General features: G+C 35.5%; 2 protein-coding genes across 2 annotated transcripts; one reads left to right on the top strand and one right to left on the bottom strand.

Annotated features, from left to right (window-relative positions):
* Positions 1-5168: 5168 nt before the first annotated feature.
* On the top strand, positions 5169-6371 carry MKS1 (MAP kinase substrate 1). Its single transcript, XM_085705669.1, has one exon. It carries the CDS (start codon positions 5547-5549, stop codon positions 6192-6194), a length of 648 nt encoding a protein of 215 aa, XP_085561795.1. The 5' UTR covers positions 5169-5546; the 3' UTR covers positions 6195-6371.
* Positions 6372-7825: 1454 nt separating this feature from the next.
* On the bottom strand, positions 7826-11123 carry LOC146933879 (Amino acid kinase family protein). Its single transcript, XM_085705668.1, has 7 exons — positions 10902-11123; positions 10669-10807; positions 9721-9774; positions 9302-9393; positions 8710-8936; positions 8331-8507; positions 7826-8208 (listed from the first exon to the last, which is right to left on the bottom strand). The coding sequence occupies exons 1-7, from the start codon at positions 11087-11089 to the stop codon at positions 8099-8101; spliced, it is 987 nt and encodes a 328-aa protein (XP_085561794.1). The 5' UTR covers positions 11090-11123; the 3' UTR covers positions 7826-8098.
* Positions 11124-11213: the final 90 nt, after the last annotated feature.

Genomic DNA, 11213 nt, shown 5'->3' with positions numbered 1-11213 from the left:
TGGTAAGCAAAGTTGGAAACTCCTTTCAGATTCGTCTTCTCTACTTACTCGAATTCTCAAAGCTAAATATTTCCCGCGAAGGGATTTCTTGGATGCCCCTCTCGGCCACAATCCAAGCTACACCTGGAGAAGCCTTTGGAGTACACAACATTTACTTACCTTGGGACATAGATGGAAGATCGGTGATGGTTCAAGAATTAAAGTATGGAGCACGCCTTGGCTGCGAGACCTTCCGACCCTTAAACCGTCTACTCCTCCTTTACCAAATTTTGAGGATTTAACTGTTAACCACTTGATGCTACCGGACCTCTCTTCTTGGAATTATAACCTCGTCCAATCATTGTTTAATCCTAGTGATGCTGCTGCAATCTTATCTACTCCACTCTACAATAGACGTAAAGATGATACTTGCATTTGGAAGGCTACAGTTGACGGCTCCTACTCCGTTGAAACGGCATACCGCATCTGCACCGACATTCTTAGTGAAGCATTGCCACAACCGAACTCAACACAATGGCAGCTCCTTTGGCGCTTTCGTGTCCATCCTAGAGTACGAGCCTTCCTTTGGCGCGCAGCTCACCATTGTCTACCTACAAGAGACAATCTATCCAAGTGTGGTATCCCTTGCTCAGAAACTTGTGTATCTTGTGACCTTCTGGCTGAATCCCATATGCACTTATTCTTTATTTGTCATAAAGCAATTGCTTGCTGAGACCTACTTGGCATAGGTAGCATTATTCAAGATTTACTCTACATGGATTCGTTTCAACAAATGCTTTTTGACTTGTTGCATAAACTTCATGATCATCAAAGACCATTAACAGCTATGATCATTTGGAGCTTGTGGAAGAGTAGAAACTTGTTACTCTGGGAAGACAACGACACTACTCCAACTCTCACAGTCATTGTAACACCCCATTTTCCCAACATAAAAATTTCTTAATAAAATCAGAGTAATTCATCGTAAACAGAATGTCACATTTCATAAAAAATCATAAATGGACTAAATAAATATTTATCCTTCAAAATTCAACCAATAAATTACTTAATATCTCGCAGCGGAATTTAACAACTTCTAAAAGCAGTCCTTGGCACCAAGGCCTCATCATAAAAGTCTCATAAATAGTCTAAAACATAATAACTAGTTCAATCCGACAACTTCATTATAATTCTCATGAAACAATACGTAAGGAATAGAAAATAATGTCAAAACTCCCATCTCGTTACGTATCAGAGCACCTAAAGACAATCTTGATTACCTGCAAGTTACTCATACGAAGAGCAACATTTTCAAGCAGAAGGGGTGAGATTTCTCAAACAATAATATCAAGCATATAACTCATCAATTACATTTAACAACATGAACATCATATAATTCAACAATTATATTTAAATACATAGATAACATCATATAACAGTCATAATCATCGTCACATAACATCATACAAATATTTCATCACTAGATACTTCGTTAAAACATCACAACTTAACAACTTGACTCGACAATGCATCTAACTTGACTATGCAACTCTTATCATCTTATATCATCTTGACAATGCAAATGGATGTGGTACCATTTTAGGGCATAAGCTCTCGTCGCTTATGAGCATAAATATACTCCTAGGGCATGAGCCCTCGTCGCTATTGAGCAAAAGCTCCTAGGGCATGAACCCTCGTCTCTGTTGAGCATAAGCTCCTAGGGCATGAGCCCTCATCTTTAAATGAGTATGCATAGACTCAACATCTTATGTCTTAGAAACTTCATGAACATCTTATAACTTCGTGACTTAGACCGACATTTACATCTTAATGAAGATCAACAGTAACATATGCAGCACATATTAATTCATATCATATCAGCATCATAATACAACAACATCAAATGATAATCGACAACATCTTAAACATCGTAATATTCCACATAATGCAAACACGATTATATATCATTAGTAACATCATTCAAGCATCTTCTGACAATTTCACAGATCATTTTCACATTAAACCAAGATCATTGAAAGAATAACATAACTATCAACATATACATTCATATTCATATCTAAGTCCAAAACATTCTTCAAAGCAAATCAAGTTTGATTAAATAAGACATAGGCCAAATACTCATAAAACACCTCAACTAAATCCCTAATACCTAAGTTTGAAGTTTGGAAACCAACCATAAGTTTTTGGACTAACTTGAGATTAGTTATGCTAAGTTTTCTTAAAATTTTCTGAAGACCTACTTGGACTATTTTCATCATAACTCAAAATCTAAAAATCATCTTCAAGTCCAACCAATGCCATTAGAAAGCTAACTCAATTATCTACAACTTTCATGTTTACACCGAAAGCTAATTCAAAACAGGAACGGGTGAAAAATAGTGAACAATCGAGGAAAAAGTTTGCAGAAAACGTGCCACGTTTTTTCGACCAGAAAAACCCAACTTTCGACATTTTAAAATCGTGCCACGGTTGCCAAATCGTGCCACATTTTTGACAGTATCAGGTCAAAAAAACAGCTTTTCAAAAGTGCGATTTGTACCATTTTAAGCCCTTCTGAGGTTCATAATCGACCCTATATTGACTGAAACGATGTACTATGATTACTCTATGATCTGTAAACGTTTTTCTACATCAATTCTATGGTTTCTCATCATCTAATCATCAATTCACCACTTTTAACCTAACTCTCAAATCCTCACAAACTCAACTTAAAACATGTTAGATGCAATCTAATGATTCACAGACTTAATATTAGTGAAAGATAGTCCCACCCTTACCTTAAAGAAGTAGGAATCGCAGCTCTAGGTCTTCTCCTCTTCTCTTGTTCTCCTCTTCTCCAAAAGTCGTTTTAACGTAAATACGTTTTCTAACCTAGACTTCCTTATTTATAACCCCTCTTCTATTCTTTCCTATTTCCTCTTAAACCACTAAACTCTTTAAATTTATAAAACAGCCCCACATCTCAATAACTATTTTATTTTCGAATCTTATTTGATTTAATAATAAAATAAGTCACAACGTCCCATAACATCTCTAAAAAATCACATAATCACGTACATATTATAAATCATATAAAAATCATATAAATCATATAATATATCCTAAAACTCATTAAAATAATTAAATAATTAAAATGGGCGTTACAACTCGCGCCCAAGAAGTTCTTCATGAATGGAGTTGTGTTCAAAAAGAAAAACATCCAGAACACCACGTCGAGTAGCACCCTACCTGGGAAAAGCCTCCTCACGGCACAATCAAGTGCAATGTCGACGTAGCCCTTCTCAATGGTAACTCGGTAATGTGTTATGGTTTATGCTTCCGCGACTCTTCCGGAAACCTTCTCTTCGACAAGGCAGACTTCAAACTTTTGTCGGCCACTGTTTTGAAAGCTAAAACTATAGGTCTCTTGGAATCTCTCAAAATGGCCATCTCCAAAGACCTTCGCCACGTTGCATTCGAAACACATAGTAAACTCTTGGTTGATCTACTAGGAAACACCACTCTCCCCCTTAATGAAATTGGTGATTTAGTTTAAGAATGCAAAACTCTCTTGCTAAGTAATCCCGACTATGTAGTGTTGTTTATTAGAAGGCAAGCAAATAGTGTGGCTCATAATATTGTTAGAGCTTCTCTATCCAATCCTAGCCCCCATGTTTTTTATGATGTTCCTACTACCTTGTATCCTCTGTTTATGAATGAAAAGCAATACTTTTGCCTTTGCTAAAAAAAAAAATTAAAGTTATTGTTATTATTTTTTGGGAAAACAAGAGGGTCAAAGCCCAAAAAAAGAGTCAAACTACTGCTTAACATGACGCAGAGTCGAAATACTCATACAGTCAGCTAAATAAATATAACTAATCTGAGCATGACATTACTCATATACAATCAAAGAAAAACCTTCATCACAAGCCAATTTTGTTAATTCATTTGCACAACAATTTGCTTCTTTGTAAGGATGGCGAATTCCAACTTCCTAATCTCACGCCAATTGCCGCATGATGTTTTGAATTAAACTCCAATCTGCCACAATCCCTCCTTTATTACTCCCTCCGGTCCTATTTATAAGAAAAAGTTGACTTTTTAGATTCATTGAGTAATTTTTGTACTTGGTATAAAATATAGACCAAATACATCATTGGTCATGTTAACCGGTGCCCCCGGGGCACTAGTTAAGAAAACCATAAAGATAAAGTTACTCCCTCTGTCCCGCAGTAGATGACCCATTTGAAAATGTGTAATTTTGACCTAACTTACTTTGACCGTATTTTTCTACTAATATACAAAGATAAATAATACATCATATAAGATGTCGTTAGATTTGTCTCGATAAGTATTTTCAAAATATCAAATTTTCATAATTTTTTATAATATATTATTCAAGATATTTAAGCTCAAAGTTATGCATTGACATGCGTAATAAGGTCAACTGTGTCAAATATTATGGGACGGAGGGAGTAATTTAAAAAAGACACTTTATTGACTTTTAAAGGATTGAAAACACAATTTCCAATGCAATACATTACTATATTTGCTTCTTAACTACTCACTTCGGTCTCAAATATAAGAAACTTTTCACTTTTTAGGTTCATTCAATAATTGATGTATGTTGTCTATAATATGGACCACATACATCAATTATCGAATGAACCTAAAAAGTAAAAAGTTTCTTACATTTGAGACCGAAGGAAGTAGTGCCTTGGGGCACTGGTTAATATTATTCATACATCATTTATGCAATGAATCAAAAAAATTAACATGTTTGTTGTATATAAGACCAAATGAAGTATTTGAAAGTGTAGTAACTACTACTTCCGAATCCACATAAAGCACGATCTTCTAGAATACCATACGAAAAAAAATTGAAAACAAACAACGTGAACTTTATAAAAAAAAGTAGGTTAACTTATGCCCTTAAGACACATGTTAAGAAGCCTAAAAGAAGAAACTTTCTTTAAAATTTTGTGCATTTTGTGCATTTCTATATTTGAATCATTAACCTGTGACTTGAGGGCACAAGTTAACATTTCCCATAAAAAAAAACATTATTAAAATTGCTAACTTGAAATTTAAAGGACCAAAGTTTTTTTTTAAAAAAAAAAAGAGTATATTTAAAGAGAGAAAAAAAACAATCTGTATTTAACCCGCTTATTTTTTATAAGTATCATTCCATTCCATTCCATTCATTACACTCAACGATTTAATCTGTATTGAATTGAATTGTATTGAATTAAATTAAAACACGTTCATAAAACGGTTTCACATTTTGTCTTGCAAACAAGGAAGTTAACTGAGTTCAGTTGTCAACCCAACCATATCAAGAACATGTGTTTGACTGAAACAACACCCTGTCTTTCTTCTTAGTCAATAAAATCACCATCTATTTCCTTGTTCCTTCGTACCTAAATAAAAACAAATATAATAAATTTATATTTCCCTATTTTTTTATTTCCATTTTAATCACTACAAACTTAACTTATTATTGTGCCTCTTTGCAACTACACACTTTTTTTCTTTTCCTCCAAAAACTCACCTTCTTCTTCTCCACCATGAACCCACCGGAATTTCCCTCCGGCAGCGGAACATCAACGCCGTCACCTAGGAGAGAGCTTCAAATACAAGGCACACGTCCACCACCACTCAGAGTCAACAAAGAATCTCACACAATCCGCAAACCACCGCTTCCACCCACCGCCGCCCACCACCACCAACCAGCAGGAGCCTCCCAGCACCGACAACCACTCATCATCTACTCCGTATCTCCTAAAGTCCTCCACATCCCCGTCAGTGACTTCATGGACGTTGTTCAGCGTCTCACCGGACCTTCCGGCGGCGAAGATGCACCTCAACAATCCGGCGCGGTTTCTCCGGCAGCGAGACTTGCTTCCATCGAAAGAACAAGTCCAACAGAGAGAGAAAGGGTTCAACAAACTGTAGACGAAGATTTAACGTGGTTGTTAGAAGGAGTTGAAATGGGTCAGTTTCCGGGGATATTATCTCCGGCACCGGCGACTCTACCACCGATATCACAGGGATTCTTTTCACCTGGTATGAATGAACCACAAACTACGCCGTTTTGGCATGATACGAGTCCGTTATGGTATGGGAATAGCTTTGTGGCGAGTCCGTCGGGTTTACTTTCAGCCACCGTGGTTTCGCCGTTGCCGTCGCCAGATCTGTTCAGTATCTTCGACTAATTATTATTTTAATTTAGAGAAAATGTTTTTTTGACTTTTCATTGATGATGATGATTTTATTAGGAAGGTTGAAAATTCAACATTCACTGACTTTTGTGCCATATCAGCCATAAGTTTTGGTCTCTGTGTAAGTATATTGGTATGATTGGAAAAAAAATATCAACAAGCTTTGGTCCACTATTGTGTGTTAGAATTGGCTCCTTTTATTTGTCACAAACAACCACTTGAGTTTATTTGGATTGGTCTATAGTTTTTTATTTTATTTTATTAAGTGCAGCTTCCAAAAAGTAGTTTTCCTATTCTCTGATTGAATCAAAATTTTACACAGTTTTCTTCTCTCATTCAATCACATTGGTAACGGAAGTGTTGTATTTTTATACCGAGTTGGATATATTGCTAAATAAAATTACTTTAAAATTTTAAAGATAGAATTATAGTTCGATTGAAGCCTGGGAGTTGTTTTCATTTCATGAAAAAACAATTTTCAAACAAATTTTTTCAGTGATATCATAACAGTGGAAATTAACTCAAATTTGGATAGATTGACTGGAAATTCACTTTGGATAGATTGCAAAAGATCTATTTTAGCTTAACTGGAGCTTCTAGGTTTTTTGAGAATACAACATTGTTAACTCTTTTGAAGAAGAAACTACTTGTCATTCGTGGTTCTATAAAACTCTATCGAGAAGTCTATATTGTTGTGTTGTGCAAAGGATATATGATGATTTTGGTTACCAAAAGTAACAATGAAATTTTTGTCACGGTGCTAGCCTTGAAATTGAATACCGACTGTCAATTTCAAGAGCTACAATTCGATTTCAAGAGGCTAAATTGAGAGACGGTATTCAATTTTAAGAGCTAATTTATTATTTCATAAATTTATAAAACCAAGCTATCCAATTCATACAAGTTTATAGATCAAAATAGTGATTTACTAAAAAAAAAATTAGCGTGGGCTTGGAAAAAATATCTTGATGTTTGTCATTTCTCAAAAATATTTACTTTTACTTATTTTTGATGAAAACTAAACAAATAATTACATGAGTTACATCTAGTAAAATTCTAATTTCAAATACCTATGTGCTTTGTTTGTGGGATTGTGGGCACCGTTCGATCAAAGGTCCAAGCAAAAGTATCATGGCTAGCGTCGAAAAAGTCTTCCGAGGCAAAAGAAAAAACTTTTCCGAGAAGGATCCACTCCAACGTGGTTCCCTTGACCAATACTGTATAACAAGAACTTAGAAATATAGAATAGAAATGAAATTAATAAAGCTGGATGAAATGTCATCGGTGTTGACATGTGTGAAATGTTTATTCCTTCACTTCTCCGACTTTTTGCTTTGGATAATCATTTTAAAACTGTTCGGTGTTCTAGACCAAAATGGAAATGACATGATTAACATCACCCTATTCCTAATTTCCTAGGAATTACGATTAAAAATAAAGGGCGTGCTTGTTTACATGATTAACATCACCCTATTCCTAATTTCCTAGGAATTACGATTAAAAACAAAGGGCGTGCTTGTTTTGGGAAAAAGATGTACTCCAGTACAATGAATGAAACACACCATAACATGCATTGAAAAAAAGAACCGGAGTTGAGTGCTAATGTAATGGAGCCACTACCAGGGTTGAGAAGTCAAAAAATCTTTTTCAAAAAATATATAAAACCACACAAGATGGCAAGATAAAATTAGGCCAAACCACGTGGATGGCAAATAAAAAATAATGTAAAAAATAATACACCTAGTTATATTTACAGATTTTGACTTAAAACAGTGTCTTTAAAGTACATCAAAAGCACCAACTGCAAAATAATGCACCTCCATTTTGGCATCCTCAGCTGGAAGATTGCATAACAAAACCACGAGAAAGAATCACTTGTAATTGGTCTTCAAATATTTTCACGTTCTTGATATGGTAGAATTCCACGTTGCCCCAATCAAAGTGCCAACTCTCTCACCTTTAATGGCCTTCTCTATGTTACCTGGTTTGTTTAGATTGAAGACTACAACTGTTCCAAGGCAAGGACAGATACAGTTCATCAGGACAATAAATACAATAGGACCAATCTGAGTTGATTTCAATCAAAATAAATAATAAAAACTTATTTTAATGTTTGTCTGCTTTACTTACCAGGAATATTATTTTCTTGACACAAAGTTATGGCAGTAAGGTCCATCACTGACAGATCTTTTGTTATTACATCCTGATAGGTTAGTGTATCAAGAAGCCGCGCTTGAGGGTTACGCTTTGGATCATCATCAAATACTCCATCAACATTTGTAGCTTTGAGTACAACCTCTGCATTAACTGAAAAGAATAGAAGTAAATAGCAATAAATACCGGTTTGAAGCACATGATTAATTCATAAATTTAGCACAAAACTATAAACTAATGAACAGGATTTGCAATCTAGAAATATACACCCTTTATGAAGATGCGAGAATGAAAGCAATATGAACTAACGATCAACTATAACAGATAAAATTGCAGCAACGAAAAGTTAACTTACTTTCTGCACATCTAAGTGCTGCGGCAGTGTCTGTGGTAAAGAATGGATTTCCAGTGCCAGCAGCAAAAATGACAACCCTTCCTTTCTCCAAATGCCTCACAGCCCTTCTGCGTATATACGGTTCTGCAACCTCAGACATGCGAAATGCAGTTTGTACTCTAGTTGGAATGCCAATACTCTCCATTGTTGCTTGAAGAAATATAGCATTCATGACTGTTGCCAGCATCCTACACGATAAATCAAATACAATTACAAAAAAGCAGGACACAATTTACATTGTATTAAACATTTTTAGGCAACAGAGGATATTTGGATTCCCCAAAGTAAAAATTTAGCATTTTCTACACTTAGACAAAAGTTTACGGTACTTTTGTCTTTACAGCTATAAAGCCACATACACACCCAACGTTTTGTCTCTCGTGACAAACTTTTTACTAAATGCAGGAAATTGCAGGAAACTCAAAAGTAGAGAATCCAAATTTGTATATATACTGCTCTAGATAAAATTAAGACAGACTTCTGCATACATGCAAAAAGTTTTGAATGAAGATTAAAGGTATTCTTGGCTAAAAGAGATTAAGGGAATTATCACCCAATATAATCAGCAGATGAGCGGTCAAGACCACTACTTCCAGCCCACGAGGCTCCACGGAAGATGTTACCCCCACCAACAACTAGTGCAACCTGAAACATCGGCCCAATCATTATAAACCAAACTGTGAAAACCAGTAAAAAGCATTGAATCATTTCAAGTCAAAGGGTCTAACATGCAAAGATAATAAACTCCCCAAATAATACTGGTGACTACAGATTACAAAACAGGTACCGGCAGAGCTTCCCCTAAAGATTATATTGCAAAGTACATTAACAATAATAATTCCCCAAACCTACTTCAAACCATGCATTCAATTAACCAAGGGGTCTCAAACAAGTTGAAAATGCAGCAGACAAACTACAAAAAATAAAACCGAAGGAAACTAGTGAAAAAATAATACACTATAGTGTAGTCACCTCAATGCCATGGCGGGTTACAGCTGCCACTTCCCTTGCAATGGACATAGTTACCTGCATCCAAACCCACAAAAACAAAATCAAAATCTCAGAAACAAAGTCAAGAGCAACATCATATGGCAAGATATTTCATTTGGTTTCATTCATCGATTATGTCTCCCAAAATTGTTTATTACCAGTTTTATCTTTATATTTTCTTCTTTTTGTATGATAAAAAGTGAGATGAAATCTGGGGGATCCCAAAGGTCAATACAGTCTCCAAGTCTCGGAGAGCACTAACCTACGTATTTACAAATCACCCCCCCAACAAGGTCCTCATGCCAACAGCCGGAGTTGAATTTCGCACCCTTGTGGTTTACGTGTCAACTCCTGACCAACTGAACCAACTTCTGTTGGCACTTCTATATCTATCTTATCTATATTAGTTTATAATCAACAACAATTAAACAAATATCAAGTATATTTTTTTATATTTTTAAAACACGGTATCCGACCTAGGGACCGACTAATCCGGGAGGACCAATCCTACAGTCTACTTAGGGCCCTATTTAAAGTTAGAGCAAAGTTCTGTACGAAGTAGCCAACAAAAATTGGCATCAGGAGGATTCAAACTTGAACTTGAGACCTTGAGAGGAGCACAATCCAAGGTCCCAAGGCTACAACACCAGACTAACCCATGTGGGCCGAAAAATTAACTGTGTAATCATGAATACTAGACAATTTTTTATTAATACAGGCCAAAAAACTAATGCTGAAAGTAGTACGTAGTATTGTAATTGAAGAAAACATTGTTTCAGTATTTGACTGACACAGTGACACTCATAATATTTAATGAAAGACAATATTGTAACTGAAAGCTCGGAATATTTGACTGACTGACACACATAATATTAATTTAGTTAAGCAAATTGATACACAAAATAAAGATATAAATTGCAGGTAGACGACCTTAGGGTCAATATTCTGAGCTTGATCTCCAGCAAGTGCTTCTCCGCTAACTTTGAGCAAAACCCTTGTCCATTTTGGCTTACTAGATTCATTCATTGACAGTGCAAACGGAGACATGGATGGAATAATTTCAGAATTCCTGTCAACAATTCAATTAATCAACTAAACCATAGTAAATTAACAGAAACGAAGGCATAAAGGATAAATAAAAAGGTGAAAATTAGATGAAAAACCTGGAATTGAAGGCATCAGGGGAAGAACCATTTCCGGAATAAGAAGAGCGAATAGTGAAGGAAGTTGAATTACGACGAAATAATGAAGTGCGAGAAGGGGAGTGAAGTTTTGAAGATGAAGAAAGAGAAATAGAAGAAGAAGAAGAAGAAGATAAGGTGGAGGAGAATAGAGGAATTGAAACTGCCATTATGCTGCTGCCGCCAAACCCTCTTTCTCTTCTTCCCTTCCTATTACGCTTTCACTTCTACTTGTAGTTGCCGCTAAAGATAATTGTTTGTATTTTCCTCTTTTTTTACTTTCATATTTTGTCA

The sequence above is a fragment of the Medicago sativa genome, chromosome 4, assembly GCF_051527215.1.
Source record: "Medicago sativa cultivar Bolivia chromosome 4, Bolivia_mono, whole genome shotgun sequence".
Lineage (NCBI taxonomy): Eukaryota > Viridiplantae > Streptophyta > Magnoliopsida > Fabales > Fabaceae > Medicago > Medicago sativa.
The sequence above is the reverse complement of the archived record's forward strand: the minus strand, read 5'-3'. Positions and strand labels throughout refer to the sequence as shown.